The sequence below is a fragment of the Manis pentadactyla genome, chromosome 5 (genome assembly GCF_030020395.1).
Source record: "Manis pentadactyla isolate mManPen7 chromosome 5, mManPen7.hap1, whole genome shotgun sequence".
Lineage (NCBI taxonomy): Eukaryota > Metazoa > Chordata > Mammalia > Pholidota > Manidae > Manis > Manis pentadactyla.
The window spans coordinates 77,492,632-77,513,064 of NC_080023.1; the positions used below are offsets into that span (position 1 = coordinate 77,492,632).

The 20,433-nt window shown below is 40.0% G+C and overlaps 1 protein-coding gene across 1 annotated transcript in view; it reads left to right on the forward strand.

Moving 5' to 3' along the window:
* Positions 1–20,433, forward strand: part of GRID2 (glutamate ionotropic receptor delta type subunit 2) — a 1,430,685-nt gene that overhangs the window by 283,596 nt on the left and 1,126,656 nt on the right. The window contains exon 2 of the mRNA XM_057502448.1: positions 10,251–10,406. Coding sequence (XP_057358431.1) covers positions 10,251–10,406 — 156 coding nt within the window. The remainder of the gene's footprint in view (positions 1–10,250; positions 10,407–20,433) is intronic.

Genomic DNA, 20,433 nt, shown 5'->3' on the forward strand with positions numbered 1-20,433 from the left:
CTGGCTAAAGTAGTCAGTACTATCCATGCAAATATAAATAAGTGGTGATAAGAGAAAGCCTGGTTCAAACAGTAAGCCTACTAGACACTCTGCCTTCTCTAGCAAAAATTGATCATCACCTTCCCATGGTGCGGCCACTTAGGTGAAGAGATCAAAAGTAACCAGAAATCGATACAGTTTTACCCTTGCTTTGACTCTAATATTTATGTTCAACACATGATCTGTCTTTCACTAGGAGTCTTAGGGCTTCAGTCACAGATGTATAAAATCAATAAAACTGTTAGATATAAAGTGTGTCTGTTTCTATATGTACATATGTGCATATGGAAATATATGTATATTTGTGTATATAGGTAGTAGTCTGTGTTTATATCTTTATATATGTATTTACAGTACCCATATTGTATTTATATATGAAAAAAACATTTTCATATACACATTTTATTTTTATATTCACACCCTACAGTGAATATGTATGTGAATATATGTATATATAGTCATTCGTTTATCATGTTATTGACCCTGTGGTGTATATCTTTTTTTTTTTGATCAGTAGGAATTTAATTTAGTTTATTTGAAAAGACAAAATTACATTGGTCCCAATTTTTATAATTAAAAAGTAAATGAAAAATGTGTGCCTTTTTAGAATTAGAAGGGTCAGAATAAATACAAATAAAACATTCATGGCCAGATGGGAAGGAATCTCATAGATCTGCAATAAAGTCAGGATCCTTATAAAAATAATTTTATTTCTTATGCATATAATCTTGGGAGGCAGTATCCCATAATGATTTAGAGCAAGGATGTTGGTTTCAAGAAGGCAATGGCTCTGGACCTTGTTATGGGACTTTAGGTATATTCCTTAGTCTTCATAACTGTGTGTATGTTGTATACATAGCACATAACTATTTTAAGGATTAAATTAGATACTGTAATATAGAAAAGCATAATAGAAAATGGTAAGCACTGCTTGAATTATAGTATTTGAAAGCAAAACACTAGCATTTATTGAAAACTTGCTATTCAGTTATAACTGTTTACTTATATTTTGCATAGATAATCCTATTTAATATAGTTAATAACCCTTACAGATAGATTTATTATTAGATTTTTACTGATGATGAGTGTGGGCTTTAGAATTTGAATCCCTTGCCCAAGGTCATATACTTCATGAGTGGCAGAGTCATAATTTGAAATCAGTTTGCTTTTAGAACTGGTATGTTTAACAAATACACTGCTGACAAATACTCAATAAAAGTTAGTCACAACTCTCATTATCACTACTGATGCTATATATGAATGAAAAGTGAAGGGCCCCCACCCATAAGATGGCAAACTTCCTGCTTCTCTTCCAGGTCCTTGGTTCCCGCCGGCGCCACCTGAAGCCCAATCACCCCTCGCCCCCCTCCCAAACCCAGCACCCAGCCAATAGCCACCAGCCCCATAGAAGTGACACCACAATCACCCCATGCCCCTTCCTATATAACCCAGCACCTTTCCCTAATAAAGCGGAATTCTCTGGTGAATTGCTGCTGTGTGTCACTCCTTTCCTTTCATTGGTGCCGAAACCCGGGAGACGGGACACCCCAACTGAGCCCCGTCTTCCCCCCAACACCAGCAGCAGCTTGCCCTCGTCCTCTTTTTCTGGTGCTGGCTCATCACAGTCACCACTCCTCTCTGGCCTTTGGGTAAGTTTTCCCCTGGAGTGGGCCACTCTTCCCCAAGCTATCGCAGCGCCATTGACTGTGATCGTCCGGCAAGGCCCTGACACTCGGGGATGAGGGGGGAACTCTCCCCGCCTCAGGCCTTCACGGCTGTGGCGGACCCTCAGGCCCCTCCTCCGACAGCCATAAACGAGGTGACTCCTTTGCGGATGAGAACGCTCCCTTCTCCCCCCTCCTCCTTCCGTTCCTTCCGCTGAAAATTCCATTCCTTCCGCCGAAAATTCCTAGTACTAGGTTCCTTGTGACTCTGGCACTCTGCCTTCTTAGAGAAGTCTGGGTGACGACCCACACTTCCTAAGAAACCCACTCATATACGAGTTTCCGCAGACCACCAAGGATCATCGGGGACGCCCTTTGTCTCCTTGCGGTCTGTTCCCAGTCCGAGGATCTCCGTTCGTCTTCCCCTGTTTGTCTCCTTCTCTGTCCTTTAGCCATGGGAGCCTCCTCATCCCTCACTGAAAGTTCACCTCTTGAATGCCTGCTCAAGCATCTAACTACCCTCTCCCTGACACCTGATGTAAAACGAAAACTTCTCCATAAATACTGCTCCCAAGATTGGCCGACATACCCCCTAGACAATAACAACCAATGGCCCGCAGGGGGAACTCTTGATCCTAACATCACTCGTGATCTTTTTAACTACTGCCAGCGCCTGAAAAAATGGAAGGAGATTCCATATATCGAAGCTTTTTGCCTCCTAGCTCAAAATCCCAGCCTCTGCACCACCTGTTCCCCGCCCCAAGTTCTCCTAGCCTGCAAGCCGTCTCCTTCCCCTCCACACACTCCCAGTCCCTCTTCGATTACCTTTGACCCAGCCAACGAACCTCCGCCATATGGGCTTCCCCCTACAGTCCCTCCCCCTTCCTCCACCACCTCCACCCCTGCAGAAGCCTCCCGTTCACTCCCTTCCCCCTCCTCTCCTACAACAGCCCCTCCCCCTTCCTCCTCCACCATCTCCTCCCCGACCTCACCCCCCCTGCAGATCAAGCCTGAGCCTTTCAGCCCCCCTCTAACTAAGTCCCAGGAGCCTCCTCCGTCTTTGCCCCCATCACCTGTTTCTCCCCCACAGACTGAGCCAGAACCCTTCAGTCCCCCTCAGACTCGGTCCCGAGGGCCTTCCAAAATTATTGCTCCCCCTCTGGGAGGTAGCAGGATCTGAAGGCATCGTGCGCGTTCACGTCCCTTTCTCCTTAGGAGATTTAGCCCAACTTGAGAAATGCCTAGGTTCCTTTTCCACGGATCCCACGACATATATCAGGGAGTTTCAATGGACCCTCCAGTCATACAGCCTCACACATCATGACACTTTCATGCTCCTGGCCAATACCCTCCTTCCTGAAGAGCGTAGACGAGTTTGGGACTTCTCCCAAACACACGCTACCAAAACCCACAGGAATGACCCCACCTATCCCCCTGGCCCCACCACTGTCCCCGAACAAGACCCACACTCGGATTATAACACTGCCGTGGGTCTCCGCTCTTAATAGCAGGTCTGAAAAAGGCAGCTCATAAAGTAGTCAATTTTTAAAAGCTCCAAGACATAATTCAAAGGAGGGAGGAAGCTCCCGCTGAGTTCTTAGACAGAGTCACTCAAGCTATATTATAGTATACCAGCCTAGACCCGGAAACGCCTGACGGAAGACATGTCCTTATGACATAATTCCTAGCTCAAAGCTACCCCGACATTAAAGCTAAACTCAAAAAGTTAGAACAGGGCTCTGCTACCCCACAGACTGAGATTCTAACAGTGGCCTTTAAAGTCTTTCATAACCGGGAGGAGGAGAAAGAACGCCGTAAACAAAAGGCTGATCAGGCCAATTTCCAAATGTTGGCCCAGCTGATAAAACCACAACCCGGGAACCCCTCTACAAACAAGCCCCCCCCCAGGAGCTTTTTTCAAGTGCAGAAAAGAAGGACATTGGTCAAGGGTGTGCCCCTCCCCCAGATCTCCTACCACCCCATGCCAAAGATGCCACAAAAAGGGCCACTGGGGGTCTGATTGCCCAGCCACCCGAAGGGGAGGCTGGACTAACAACCCCCATCCTAAGCCCTCCATAGTGGGGCTGGCAGAAGAAGATTGATGGGGCCCGGGGGCTTCTCATCCGACCATTTCCATCACCAAACAGGAGCCCAGGGTTACTTTAATAGTAGACGGTCGCCCCATCTCCTTCCTCCTAGATACAGGAGCCACCTTCTCAGTCTTGTGAGAATACGGGGCCCTACCATGTCTGCCATTACTCCTAAAGTCGGGGTAGGAGGTAAACAGATTTTCCCATTAAACCCTCCCCTCCTTTTATGCACAATCCAGGACAATACCATACCTTTCTCCCACTCCTTCCTGGTTATGCCCCAGTGTCCCATCCCCTTACTAGAACGGGACATCCTTTCTCTCCTCCATGTTTCCATAACTATATCCACTCCCACAGCCACCAGTACTCCCTTGCTGACGGCCCTCATAGCCGACGACCCCCCTCTACCCAATGAAAGCTCCAGTTCTGCCCTCATACACCGTGTAAATCCCAAAGTTTGGGACATTACAAGCCCCTCCGTGGCTCTATGTCCTCCTGCCTCTATCAAATTACGTGACCCCTCTCCGTATATCTGTCAGGCCCAATACCCCCTAACCACTTCAGCCCTCATAGGCCTTCAACCCATCATTCAAGATATTTTAAACAAAAATTACCACAGACCCACTCACTCCCCATTTAATACCCCCATATTAGCTGTTAAAAAAACCAACAGATCTTTCCGCCTCATCCAAGACTTTCGCCTCATCAACATGGTCATCGTCCCTATCCATCCCTTAGTCCCAAATCCATACACCCTTTTATCGCAGATCCCTGCCTCGGCCTCCCACTTCTCAGTCCTAGATCTCAAGGACGCATTTTTTTCTATCCCTCTGGACCCCTCCTCCCAAGATTTTTTCACCTTCACCTGGAAGGACCCATACACAAGACATTCTGAACAACTCACTTGGACAGTTTTGCCACAAGGCTTCCGAGCTAGTTCCCATATTTTTGGACGGGTCCTAGCTCAGGACCTCAAACAGTTTCATCATGATCACTCCAAGTCCACCTTATTACAATAAGTGGATGATCTTCTACTCTGCAGTCCCTCGTGGGAACAGTCTCAACTTGACACTGCCTCCCTACTGAACCTTCTAGCTTCCAGAGGTTACCGGGTATCCCCCGTCAAAGCTCAAATCTCTTCCCCTTCTGTCACTTACCTCGGATTCCTTCTATCTCAACAAAAAAAGTCCATTACCTTAGACAGAAAACGGCTCCTCTCTGACCTGCCCGTTCCCAAAACCAAGACAGAAATCCTTTCCTTTCTAGGCCTGGCTGGGTATTTTAGAGCATGGATCCCTAACTTCTCCCTGTTGGCAAGACCCCTATACGACCTCAGCAAGGGCCCCCCTGAAGAACCATTATCCTCCTCACCTCGACACTCCGTCATTAAGCTCCGTCAAGCCCTTGTGGAAGCCCCAGCTCTCCATCTTCCTGATTTATCAAAGCCCTTCTCATTATACATTCATGAGAGGTCCAGTCAAGCTCTAGGAGTCCTAGGCCAATATTATGGCCCATCTTTTGTCCCAGTAGCTTATCTTTCCAAGCAATTAGACCCCACAGTTCGGGGATGGGCGCCCTGCCTACGGGCATTAGCCGCTGGACAGCTCTTGCAGAAGGAAGCTCATAAACTGACATTCGGGGCGCCCCTTACCATTCTGTCCCCACATCACCTAAAGGATCTCTTAACCTACAAAAGTTTATAGAGTCTCCCTCCCTCCAGACTCCTGACCTTACTGTCCTCTTTCCTCCAAAATCCAGACATTTCTTTCCTCCCCTGCCAGCCCCTGAATCCGGCCACTCTTCTTCCTCTGTCCTACTCTCCTCATACTCCCTCACATGATTTCCTGGAAGCCCTTCACAACTTCCTTCCGTGCCGCTCCACGATCTCCGAAGGAGCCCTCTCACACTCTGACCTCATCTGGTTTACTGATGGGTCCTCCTTTAAACATGAGGGCACCCATTATGCAGGATACGCAGTAGTCTCCCTCGAAGACATCATTGAGGCACAAGCCGTACCCCCCGGTACAACCAATCAACAGGCCGAACTCATTGCAGCCACCAGAGCTTGCACTCTGGCCCGGGACACGTCTCTCACACTGTACACTGACTCCAAATACGTATTCCACATTCTCTTATCTCACGCGGCAGTATGGAAAGAACGAGGCCCCCTCACCACAAAAGGAAATTCCATCACTAATTCAGCCTTAATTATTAAACTTATAGAGGCTTCACAACTCCCACACCAACTGGGCATAGTCCACTGCAAATCACATCAAAAGGACGACTCCCCCATTACAAGAGGTAACAATAAAGCTGACAGAGTAGCCCGGTCGATTGCCCTATCAGAAGAAGCACCAGACAGCGATCCGTCTGCCCCTGCGGTTTTAGCCTTATCACAAGACACCCTCTGTTCCCAGGACAGAGAGTCTGTCTTCCGCCTCTTACACGATCTGTTCCATCCTAGCCCCCAATCCTTAATCCATTTTGTACAATCCTTTTTTTCTCTCTCTCCTGAAGACAAAACCCTACTTGACCAAATCACCCGCAGGTGCACCATTTGCCAACGCACTAACCCTAATACCCCCCTCAAGTCCCGACCCTTCCTGGCTCATCAAGCAAGGGGTAATGTCCCCGCCGCAGATTGGCAAATAGACTTCACTAACATGCCCCCTGTACAGCGTACCAGATACCTACTCGTGTTAGTAGATATATTTTCAGGATGGGTCGAGGCTTTCTCCACCACTAACAAACGAGCGTCCACAGTTGCCTCTATCCTCCTCACCCAGATCTTTCCTAGGTTCGGGATGCCCACTTCCCTCCAATCAGATAACAGCCCTGAGTTCACTGCCCAAATCATTCAGAACCTCTCCAAGTCACTCTCACTCCCCTGGCATCTACACTGTTCTTATCGACCACAGGCTTTGGGAAAAGTAGAAAGAGCCAATAGGACTCTTAAAGACATCCTGACCAAACTATCTCTAGAACTACTTGACTGGGTTCTCTTACTTCTCTTAGCTCAACTCCTCATTCGGGCCCTCCCATAGAAACCTTCCTTCTTGTCACCCTCTGAGATCATGTACGGCCGCCCAATTCTACCCCCAGGGCTCCCTTCCCACAAAGGACTGATTCCTCCCAATATGGCCCTTCCGCTACTCTCTCTCCTCCGCACCGAATTGTGGAAATATCAGGATTGGCTCCTTCCTGATCCATCCGCCTCCCAAAATCCTCCTGTCTTACAGCCCGGCCAACTAGTGTTTTATAAGCTGCCAGAGGATCGGCCCTCTGTCACCCCAAAATGGGAAGGTCCACACCCAGTTATTCTCTGCACCCCCTCGGCCGCCAAGCTCTTACTACCTGATAACTCTGTTACCCCTTGGATTCATATCTCCAGGTTGAAACCAAACACTCAAGACCCACCTTCTCTGGACACCCAAGACCCATCAGTCACAATCCAGAGTCCTTCGGATACAGCCCATGACGCTGTCTACTCTACCACACCTCATCCCTCTGCTCCCTTGAAACTCTGCATCTCCTGTTCACCCCTTTGCCATCCATACCCGAATCATGACTTTTTCCTCCTTTACTGCTCTCTCGCTTTTTTCCCTTATTCCTATTGTCTTCCCTGCCACCCCAGCCTCCTTTGTATGGCGATTCAAAGTCAGACAGACTTACACACAGCATCAAACAAAAGTTAATACCCTCATTGCCACATCAGACTGCCCTCTGAAAGGCTGCTCCGAGCCTTTAAACCTCCACTTTCCTCCCTCCACCGAAGTGTTCACTAGCAGATACCTTTATTCTCCCTACCTCTGCTTCCTCTATGACCAAAAACAAGCCTATTGCAGGCGATGGCCAGACACCTACGGGGGATGTCCCTACAGGTCTTACACCATTCACTACATGGGTAACTCCCGGTACCCATAGTATTACTCCTCCAACCGTTTCATAACATATCCCAACAGCTCATTCTCCTTATCAATCCCAGATCCCTGGAACTCTCGATGGGCCACTGGAGTCACAGCTTCAGTTTACTATGGGGGGTCCTTGACCCCCCACGGTACCCTTCATATCTCTCGAGAGTATGTTCCCTCTCATTCCCAGATCTCTCAAGTTGCATCAGATATCGGACATTCCGAAAAAGTCATTGTCCAAACTCTTGACGGCGCTTCTTCATCTTCTTATCCCTACCCCTCTTCTAATCTCTCCTACTCTTGGTTACAGCTCATTCAAGACACCACCATCTTTCTCAACCACACCCTCAACACTGCCAATTGTTTCTTGTGTGCATCACTACAGCGCCCACTGCTGGCCGCCGTGCCCCTTAATATTTCCAACTACTCCTTCCATGCAGAAGGACAACCCTTCCGTCCCCTGGCAGACATACCCCTATGGGAACCAGAATACGTAAACAGTCTCACCATCCACCACTGTGTAGGCCCAACCCCTCCCCCCTCCAGCACACTTCACTGTCTCTCTATCTACACCCCTACCTCCGGCTCTAAGACTTTTACGCAACCAGGTCACTTCTTTTGGTGTAATGGCAGTCTTTTCAACTCACTCCTCCTAACTCCAATATACCCTGCATTCTCGTCACCCTAATCCCACAGCTTACACTTTACAGCATGGCAGAATTTCTTGAGCTCCAACCTCCCTTGCCCTCGCGCACAAAAAGGGCTGCTTTCCTTCCCATCATGGTCGGTATCTCTTTGACCACCTCAGCCATTGGGGCAGGGTTTTCGGGAGGAGCCTTGGGTCACTCTCTATGGGCAATTAGAGATCTCAAAGCCAAACTTGAGGAAGCCCTGACATCCACTGCCGATTCCCTGGCCTCTCTCCAAAGACAGGTCACTTCACTAGCTTAGGTCACCCTTCAAAACTGGCGGGCCTTAGATCTGCTTACAGCCGAAAAGGGCGTCACCTGCGTCTTCCTTCGATAAGAGTGCTCCTATTACATCAACGAATCTGGCATTGTAGAAACTGACATTACCAAACTCACTGACCTTGCCTGCAGCCTCCACTCTGCTTCCAATTCCAACCCATTCTCTTCAATACTAACAAACCCCTTCCTCACCTGGCTGTGGCCCATTGCAGGCCCTATAATAATCATTCTTCTCGCCTGTGTCTTCTTGCCTTGTAAAGCTTATCAAATCCCAAGTCATTAAAATCTCTAATCAAACTTTCAACCAGATTTTACTCAGGAACTACCAGCTTTTAGCCACAGAAGATCCCTCACCCTCACGTAACCTCCTCACCATACGCTGAGATGGACCCCTCTCTCCACTGGAAACTGTTCCTGGAAACAATGGCCACAGACGCCTGGCTTCTGGCACCTGTATCCTCCTGGATTCATTGGAATCAACAAGTCCTCGACCTATGGTTACAGGGAACCTTCATTGATTTCCAACCTGAAGAAGTCCACATCTACTCATCCTTACTGTGGGGAGTCCTATCAACCCTTTCCTCCCAGTCCTCAAGCCCTCACTCCCTTCTCCGCCCCCGTTCAGCAGGAAGCAGTCAGAGACAAAGCAACGTCCACAACCCCATAGAGGAGAAAGGGGGGAATGAAGGGCCCCCACCCATAAGATGGCGAACTTCCTGCTTCTCTTCCGTGTCCTCGGTTCCTGCCAGCTCCACCTGAAGCCCAATCACCCTTTGCCCCCCTCCCAATCCCAGCACCTATCCAATAGCCACCAACCCCATAGAAGTGACACCTCAAATCAGCTCATGCCCCTTCCTATATAACCCAGCACCTTTCCCTAATAAAGCGGAATTCTCCGGTGAATTGCTGCGGTGTGTCGCTCCTTTCCTTTCAAAAAGTACCATAATTATCCACTAAGACTTACAGTACTCAGGATATATTTCACAATTATCTCCACCTGGAGATTTGTATTGGGATTTATGTATCTAAATTTTCCATAAATATTACTGAATTTATTACTGTGAAAGATACTGAAACCCTTGTTTAAAAAAAAGGAGAAGGAAATAAAAGAAAAATGAAAATGAATTAAAATCATAACAGAAGTATTTTCCCTATGGACTCATATGAATGTGCTCTCAAAGAGTTTCCCAGTTCACAAAGTTTCCTGCTTTCATCTCCTATTATTTGAAAAAATTCTTCAAGCCCTGAATTCCTAAAGATCTCATGGTGTAAGACAGACAGTATATTAGCTACTTTGTCCTGCAAAAGCTTTTAGTACTTACCATATTGTCTCTCTAATGTGCTTCCTGAAATAACACTTTAATACACTATTTATCATTTCCATTTGAAAAAAAGCAACTACAGTTCTGCTTAGTTATCACACTGCTCCCAGTACAATGTGTTTCAGTAATAAATAAAGTGCATGCTTCAAGTGAAGCATAAGTTTTTCAAATACATAAGTCTCTTTGGCGTATTTCCAGAGGGCATGGCAGAATTATTTATGTTATTGTTTTAATGGCAACACTCACTTCTTTCTAGGAGCAATTTTTGATGAGTCTGCCAAAAAGGATGATGAGGTGTTTCGCACAGCAGTTGGTGACCTCAACCAGAACGAGGAGATTTTACAGACTGAGAAAATCACATTTTCAGTGACATTTGTTGATGGTAACAACCCTTTTCAAGCAGTTCAAGAAGGTAAGGTTGTCAGCAGTACGCTTTTTATTTTGTTTGTTTTCTGACTTAACTCAAATCACAATGTAATTAGATTTTTAGAAGGCCATTACACAGGGACATCATCTTTGTGCGTTGCTTTTCTTCAAATTTGTTCTGTGGAGGTTAATCCTGTATTTCACTTCTGAAAGTGCAGGGTATGGAAAGTGATTGTTTTAATTGAAGTATAGTTAAAAGTGGATATAGTTATCATAAAAGCTTTATAACATTTTATGACTTTAGTGTATAGGAAACAACCCTTAAAAATACTATCTTGTACTTTTGACTTCTTTGGTATAACTGCCACCTTGAGTATTGTTAAAACTTGTGATGACATTTCAGGTATATCCATGACAAATGTGTTGCTGGAAGGAAAACTTTTAGATACTACATTCACATCAAAGATTTTGCAATGGGGCATTAACATACTCACCTTGGCTATAAATTTTTTACTCTCTACAATATCCCAAATATTAAAGCACTTGCCTGTGTACTTGAAAAAATCAAAATTTTTTTATAGATACAAAGTCATACAAATACAAATTATTTTTATTATCCTGGAAGGATAATTTGTATGAATAATGATTTTTATTGGAAGACCTTAAACTGACAGAGTTCTGTTTTTGATGGTACTATTCTGATAAAATGTCTAGGCTTTTGATTGGCAAAGCACTTATTTTAATGCAACTATTTGCTGCTAATCTATATTTTATTGTGATATGTTTAGACTAAAGATACTGATACAAAATTAATTTAGTCAAATGAAACTTTTGTTTCATTAAAAAATTTAAGGAGAATTTGTCAGAAGAAAAGATGGACAAGATATTAAATGTCGTAAAGTTTGTCAGGGAACTTTTTCAGGATAGATTCTGAATGGGTAAGGAAAATAAACATAAATTTTATTTTAAAAGTGTCCTTTTCATCCAATGTTGTATTTGCATTTATACAGGTTAACTTTATTGGAATATGTTTTTGAACAGTAACATTGGTTACTGTTGAAACAAATTTATGTTTACTTCTGTCACTAAGAGAATGGGTAGAATGATTATCAGTCTAAAGCATTTTCCTTTTAAATTAATCTGATGAAGTAAAAAATATTATTTTAATGAAAAGAATAGAAGTGTTTTAAGCAAAAACTAGGTTTGCAAAGAATAGGCTGTTTATAATGATATGATGGTATTTTAATTTTTAATAAGTAAAGAGCAGTTTAAATAGTCAGATTAATATAATTACCCAGTTACTTACATTTTTAAGTGAGAATTGTCATGGATATTTGGGGGTTTAAATAATGGATATGTTGATAAATTGTAGCAATATTAAATATCTTTCTAAATTATTATTCAAATTCATGAGGCAGTCTGCAAAATAATAAAGTAGAATTTAAGGAAATTACCCAATAATGTTAAAAAATATATGCACTAGAAAGAATATGTTATTCACGTTAAAGAAATCTATATGTATGTCTTTCTCAACTCTCAGTTTTAATGACTGGAATCAGAGCAAGAAAAAAATGAGAACTGATTTATTTTTGTAACAATTCTTCTGATTTACTACACAGTAATAATTAATAACTTCAAAAGCATGCTAAGATATCCATACCTTTGAAAAATCCACTTTGACTGAAAAAGTGAAGATAAAGAAATGAAGACAACACAATAGTTAGAAGGGAATTAAAAAGTCTGAATAAATATGTCCCTCACTCTTGTACAACAATTTGAAAAGCAAAGACAATATTTAAATTACCAGATTAATCTGTTTACATATTGTTTTGGGTAACCTTTCTGCTGGCAGCTAAATTCTGGAGGCAAAAACATCTCTCAAAAGAACTATTGTGGCTTGAAAGAATTTATGGCACTGAAAGCAAATTGAGAGAGGGAATAAATTTTAAGTTTCTGAGATAGAGACTACTAGATATTTGTCAAGAAAGAAGAAAGAGCTTGTGAGATTGATAAATTCTGATACTTACAGGATATTCTAGACCAGTTATTTGAATGTCTGCTCTGGGTAATGAACCTGAAATAAGTTCTAGGAAGCTCTGGAACCAATCTGTTTCCCCATCCAATATCATGATACATCTTGGCTAATTTTAGAAATAAAAATAATTTTTTCTAGATCTTTTTTGTAATTGAGTGGTTTGAAAAAATAAGGGGAAACTATTCAACAGAAGGAGAACAAGAAATACTCCTGGAGGATTTTCTTAAATCTTTTGAGGAAATAGTTTAGGAGAAAACCTCTATGCATCATCAAAGTTGGCCACTTTTTCTAGGATCCATGTTTGCTGTAATATCATTATAATTTACAAAAGCAGAGGGTTTTAAATCAGCTTGTTTGTTTTTTACATTCTAAACAGGACTAAAGGTTTAATGGTATAATTATTACTGATAGTACATTAGCACTTCTGAGAAACTTCTAAAAAATTCTTGGTTTTGAGTTTTCTCTCTGTCTGTTTTATTTTGTTTATTTGAATCTGAAAGTCTTATCCTGGAACAAATATCTGCATCATATGTATAGATACTTAGTGATAATAATGAAGGATAATAGGGTTTAGTCATTAGGTAGATAAGAAATCTAATAATGTGAAATCCTCTATTTTATTGTTAGAATGCTCTCCAACCAGTCACATTTAGAAATGTAAATTTTAGTTTACATTATCATTCTACTGTCCGCACTTAGTAAGAGAGAGAGTTGAAATAAAGAAGCAGCCTATGTAACCTATAAATAATAATACAAAATATTGGTACTACTCAAATGCTTCTTTGTAGCTTTGTTTACAATAAAATTTTACAATAATTATTTTTAATAATACAACAATAACAATTTTTAAGGTAAGTTGCTAGAAGAAGATATCATTGTTTTAACATAGGATCAATAGTCCCTTCTCGGGAGATCAATAACTGTATTTGATCACCTTTATCATTATCCTGCAATATCAGTCTCAGCACTTTTAGATAAGTGAACAGTAAAAAAAAAACAAAAAACTTCTTTCCACAATTGTAATCTAGAAATAACCACCACCCATCATAGTTATTTTCCTTTCTTTCTATTGAATATGTTTGATGAAAAGCTACTGTTCATCTTTTGTATGTTGAGTCATGGGATGTTAACTAAAGGCAAATAATTTTTCATACCTTAACTCATGAGATATTTTTAGCTTTTTTTTTGGTAGGCTATTTTGGTAGCTGATATGAAGCTTTCTCCCTTAAGGAGAAATACAAAAGGGAAAAATCATATGGGCTGTTCTCTGAAAACTATAGAATTCGCAACATAGAAAATTGCATATATCTAATTGAATGTTTTTACTAAGTAGATGGACTGTTTGAGATCTGAGTGCCTAACTAACTGTCCTGCACACTCTAGGCATGTAGCAGAAAAAAGGAACTAAACCAAGACCTTTAGACTTCTGGTCCATTATTTACTTGCTACATCAGCTAACCATATATATACATGAAAGAGGGCACACAATGTAGACAAGAACTCCAGTAAGTACTGTGGGGAGTAAAATTTGATAGCAGATTTATGTGTTTGATATGTACTATTTATGTTCATGGGTTTTAGATGGCATGGAATAATAGAAAAATTCCAATTTAGTTGATCAACAGCAGTGCATTATATAAATCATTCTTGTTCTTTCACCCCTGGTTTTCCTATCCTATAAATAATGAAGAAATCAGAGCGTAAATGACATATTTTTAAGGTCAGTTTTCGCTTGATAGATGAGATATTTCACAACTCTAGAACACATTTCCAGATTGAGAATTTTATAGGATTGTAAGAGTGATAATTATTTCCTTTCTCTTTGGAGAAGACTTCACATCACTGAAATTTCCTCCTGATTTTCATGTGACTTATGTCAAAACAAATTAAAAGGTTATGTAGTATTTGTCCTTTGTTCTGCTACCTCATTCAACTTTTCAGTGCAACCCAAAGAACTCATTACTATCACCAGAATCCAGAAAGGGCCTTTTGCAGATTCAGTTGACCTGGACCACAGTAGGTGCTGCTAGATTTCTCTCCTTACTCCTGTCTTATAAATTGTTTCCTCTGTGGCATCTATATACTGGATATAACTTAGATGCACACATATCTGGTGTGAAAGACGCTGGTGTCTCTATTGAAAGCAATAGAAATTGTTTCTATTGTTGGCTCTTAGCTGAGACCAACACCACTCTCTCCCATGAAAGGTGGGAATTTACAAGAAAACAAACTCAGAGGAAAATAAAGAGAGTGCATTTTGTAAAAATGTTCACATTGGTAAGTGAATGCAGAAATATATATTCACATGTTAATTTTTGTGTATATTGGTTGTATCAGGAATGATCTAAGGCACAGTGCATTGATATTGAATGTCAAGACTCATTTAAAATATTTAGAGATATTCTTATTAAGCACTTAAAAATGACATGCATAGGGAGAAGAATGTAAGGGCAGAATGATACTGTAGAGTCCTCAATGGTTCTATTTTTAAGAAAAAGGAGTAACTATCATAATTATTGTTCTTTCTGCTATATCACAAACCATTATAAATAATACAGTTACAAAAGTTGTTTTTTTAATATGAAAAGCAGTCATGGTTAAAATTGCTCATGTTCCAATTGCAGTCTGGTTCACCTTCAACTTACTCCTTTGCATATACTACAACCTGAAAATTGATTGCTCCCCAAAAGTCTTGTAAAAAGTAGACATCTCACTTTTAATACAGTGACACTTTCAGTTGGATCTGCCTCATGTATCTTCCAAAATAAAATTATTCTAAGTGTAAAACAGTTAAGACTGCTTTCATTTATGGTTTAAGAAATCAGTCCCATTTCTTTATAGCACATATAAAAGACATATCCATAATATATGTAAAAGGGGTAATGAGAGAGTAGTAGAACCAAAAAGAGTAAGAATAAAGAAATTTAACTAGGCAAATGCACTTCTCCAAAACATACACCATTTCTTGTGAATATTTCTTTGCCATAGGCTAAATCTGAGTTGTCTTGTTCAAAGAGTATGTAAATGTAAAAAAATGATTTATGTGGCTGCACTATTTGATGCTTTATTCCAGGGTTCAGTTTCATGATTTACATTCCTCTTTGCTTTAACAGGACATTTTTACTGTGATAAAAATATGCTAATTCCAAAATGTTTAGACTGGATTCTGCAGCTTTCCCAGCACAGGACTTCAGTGCATATGCCTCATAAGCCTGTGTTTTCCTGGACCAATTTTGATAGTTCCAATTCCACCTAATTTCTTGAATTGCCTGTTAATAAACTAAACATGGTGGTTTCAGGGGCCAAGAAACACTGCCTGAGCATCATATAGGTATAATTTTGCTCACTCATTCATTTCTTCATTCATGCTTTTATTCACTTTTTCATTATTCATTTATTCACTTTGTTATTCCTCCTTTCCTTCTCACATCAAGGCAGTGTTATGCTTTGAATCCCAGTGTCTTGGCCCAATGCTCTGTGTAATTTGTACCCAGTTATGTGAAGGGGTGGAAGGAATAAATGATGCAGCTGGCCAGCCATCTCCAAACACCCAGATACCACGAGGGATGCTGGATGTCAGTCAGTGGCTGTCTGAAACATCAGCCTCCCTCCATGAGTTGGGTATTTAGCTCGTTCACTTCCCCAGCAATCCCTTGCCAAGAGCTTGGTCACTTTCCTTCCTACCTGCCACATTCTAAGAACTAGCCTATAAGGTCTGGAATCAGAATCTGCCTACTATGTGATCTTTAGTACCCATCATCAGTGTAGTAGTAAAGTATAACAAATCCTGTATCTGTTAGGAACAACACCAGCATGCATTCTTTTAAACACCTCACACAAATCCTTTCCAATGAAGAATTACACATCAAGAATTAAAGTAATATATTGGGATCTAATTTTAAGAGTACTTATTCGAATCAGTCTATTCAAGTACTTATTAAATGCCTCATACTGTTCCAAGATTGGGCCAGCTACAATAGAAGATAACAAAATAGAGGTTGCAGTGTCTGTCTGCAGGAGGCTTAAAAATGTACTTATACTTGAGGAGGGTTGAGGATTTTTAGAGCATGAAGGCATTGTGCTGTTGCCCTTTACCCATAACCTGGGGATTTAATTGTGTTAATGTTAAAAAGGAACAAGGCATTATAGCTTTTAAGATATTTACTTTTCAGAAAAGAGGGAATTTCTTAAAGAAATGCATTCCTTTATTTTTAACATAATCTTTAATGAAGATACAAGTTGCATAGCTTGATTTTTCTCCTGTGATTTATTGTATTTTTTTGTATTGTTATACATTTCCTTTATCTGATTCAATACCACACTCTTAAAGTAACAGGTCTCTAATGCTATGAATAGATTGAAATTCAGATGTTTATAGATCTCTGCATCACAATTTTATAGCCTTTCTGCTTCGAGGCCTTTTACCTCACTATCTACAATTGTGTACTGTTGTATAAGTTACCTCATGAAATAGATATTTTAGCAGTATGTGCTACTCTGTATCTTGTTTTATTTAGAAGAATCTTTAGCAGCTTTCTGCGAAAGCTGTGTTTAACGGAAGTAAAGATTTATTTATTTGGTTTTGCTTGAATGTTCTTTCTTTCTACCAAATATTTTTTCTCATAATAATAGCACACCATTTTCTTCAGTACTCTTTCTGTCTCTGTAGATACAGTGCATGATTATGGCAGCATAGTTCATTTTTTAATTGGCCTTTTATGATGCTCGGTAAAAGAATCACCTGTATGTCTTAAAGTAACTCTGAATATATGGCTTATTAGATTAAAAAACACACTTGCCTACACTCTACAGTTGTTATGAGTGTTCATTGTATAGTTGTACAAATAGTTTAAGCTTATGTTGGCAAACCAAAATGACTTTCCTATCTTCAGAATTTCTAAACTATGATCAATATTATTGATAATGAAGTTTCAAATGATCCAGTCTACTTGCTTAATTTTAGAACAAAAAATAATCTATTTATTTTAACATCACCTATTTTTGCATGTCCTTGGCCAGTGTTAGTTTTATGAGAATCACACTATTTATACTTGAACTTTCAGTATTTGTAAAACATTTTGTTAAATTATTTTCTAATTTTCAAAGGAATTATTTAACACTTGCTTTTAAAGGCAACACACACAAAATCAACGTACAGTAGGAAATTGCATATCATGTGGAAATAAAGAAAATGCATCAGCGGGTAGCTTTTGAGTGCCTGTAAACATTCAGTTAATTACTCTTCACAGTTCTGTGCTCTCCACTGGCTGCCTGTAGTCTTATGTGGTTAGCTTGTCCTTTATTTTCACGTGTTGTGCCTGACCTGTATGCACTATCTTCCTTTTTCTCTCCAATTATAGTGCTCTTTAATAACTCCTCATTCAGCCCCCTTTTAATCCTTGACTCTCAGTGTATTGTACTGTATACACGCAGGGTATCTACATTTAATTTAGTATATAAATCTTAAATTTGATGCCATTTAACCTGTTTAGGAAAACATGGATGTTAAGTCCATGGGACATGGAATTCGATAAATCTGCCTTTATATGAATTCTGCTCCATCTCTGATCTATGAGAGAGAAAACACCTAATGTCTCTAAGCCTCAATTTCTTCATACGTAAAATGGAGATCAATATATACTTCATGGGATTACTATGATATGTGATTATTGTATGATGATTAATGAGGTTATAATAATACATGTGGGTTCCTCTACTAATGTAAATACATCTTAATAATAGTGGAGTACATGGTGGTTTAACATAATTGCATGTGATGACCGGTAAATTTCTACCCCTCTCTCACCTGACCTCAGACGTCCTCTACCACATATATTTGTGGTTCCCATGGATGCCACCTATAGTACTAGGGTTATTGTCTACCTAGTCAGAGTCAATTTTTTGCCCAACTGAGTTTTTCCTTATCAAGATCCTGAATGCTGAACTTGTAAAAATATTTTAGAAATTGAACACCCCTGCATTTTCTATATTCCTGGGCTAGTTCTGCTAGTTAGCATGGAAAGATGAGAATTATATTTGTGGTGTAAATTATTTGGCAAGTACTAGTGATGTTGCAAGATATGTACTTAGAGTTGGGAGAATTTAAAATACCTTGTTACCATTTCTGGGAAGTATAGAAAGCCTGTGGAGACCAAATTAAAGCTTTCTGGTGATTTGTGTGGGCTTAATACAATCAGTGAAGTAAATAAGGCACTGAGTCATAACTAAATGGAATTCAGTTGTGAAGAGGCATAGTGTTGTAGAAGAGTGATATATGTGAAGGTCGAATATAGAAATGAATTCAAGGAAAGCTTTATGCTTTGAGATATGCATCATCCCTGGTATTTTGAGTTTATTTCTGACATGATTGTTTAAAAGGTTATCTTTCTATGCTCTGCACATTTTCATTCCAACTATACATGGAGAAATACTGACTTTAAAAATTTGATTATTGGTTTCTTTGAATTTCCAGTACTATTCTTTAGTAATACATGGTATTATGCTGTTTTCTTAGCAATCCATGCCTCATTTCATGACACGTTTGCTTTTTGGTCCTTGATAGACTAATATAGTATGATGGTGAGATTGACTAAGCTCATTTTTTAAGCTATATTTTCAAACTTAAAAGATTTAAAACACAAAAAATACAATGTCTATTATATATGAGAGAGATATTCAAAGTAATAAATAAATATGTTTTCCAAGAATGTATTATTTGGGGGGGGGGTTATATAAATCAAAGTCAGAAACAATCCTATTGCTGTGAATATTTTTGAGTAGACTGACTTTGAATATTCAGTAATGTTTTCTGAATTAATACTTATATAAAGCTAAATAGAATACTTTGAAGTGGTACTATGTGGGTATTTGTATTATGGAAACCTAGCAAGATGCAGTGGACTCAGGTGATAGACAGTAACTAGGGAATTAAAAAAAAGGCACACTGTTACTGGTCAAAGAATAAGAAACTGACATCAGCCTCATTCTCACTGCTTCCAAATTCTATTAATAGTTTGCTATATTTGTAAGTAAACTTTTTTGTTCAGAATTAACTGTTTCATCTTTTTATTCTGTTTTGAATTTCTAAGTGTCTTTGCCCTGTTTAAAGGAGTTTTATCTCTTCTTCAACTCATTATACACACGCACACACATATATATACACAATATATACATATACACATATATGCACACCCATATATATGCATGTGTGTATATTAAACTATATATTATATATGATATGTATATATGCTATGCATATATGATTTAAAAATATATGACACACACACACACACACACACACATACGCAAAGTTCACAAAGCACTTCTTTCTTTTGGTCATCCTTCCAATGTTGATTCTTGCCTCTCAAGAGGTAATTTTAAGCCCCTATTTACTATGTATATTAAAATGGAACAGGGCATGTTTGCTGTCAAAACACCATCATTCATCATCCAAAATTCATGCCAGAGCTCCAAGAGAAGTACAGAATGAGTCACCAGCTTACATTTTCTTTCCTTGGAAATGACTTAAAGTATAAATATGGTGAGGGTGGAACAACTGGCAGAAAACTATGAATCACCAAGAACAATTTGTTATTCTTTCAAAAGTCAAAATTGCTATTTTTTATCTGTAAGATACTTCTAATGCACTGGATGTACATTAGATTAGGAATTTATACAGATAAATGAGACAAATTTAACTCAAGCACCCAAGGAATTTATTGTCCAGTAGGAAAGATATGCAAAAACATATAGGCAAGAAAATAACATTATTTTTTAGTGGAATAGAGTGATATAAAGGAAAATAAATGATGCTATTGTAGAACAGGTGGTATGTGTGCATGTGTGTGTGTATGTGTGTGTGTGTGCATGATTGAAAAACAGGAGCTTTCTTCTGATGGAGTGATTATGGAGGATACAAAAAGTAATATTTAAGCCAATATTTGATGTTGCAAAGTAGCCAGCCATGCAAAGAGGAAATAGCATTCCAATCTATTGCATATGGGAGTATCATTTGGAGGCATGAGTTTGCTGTGTTTCC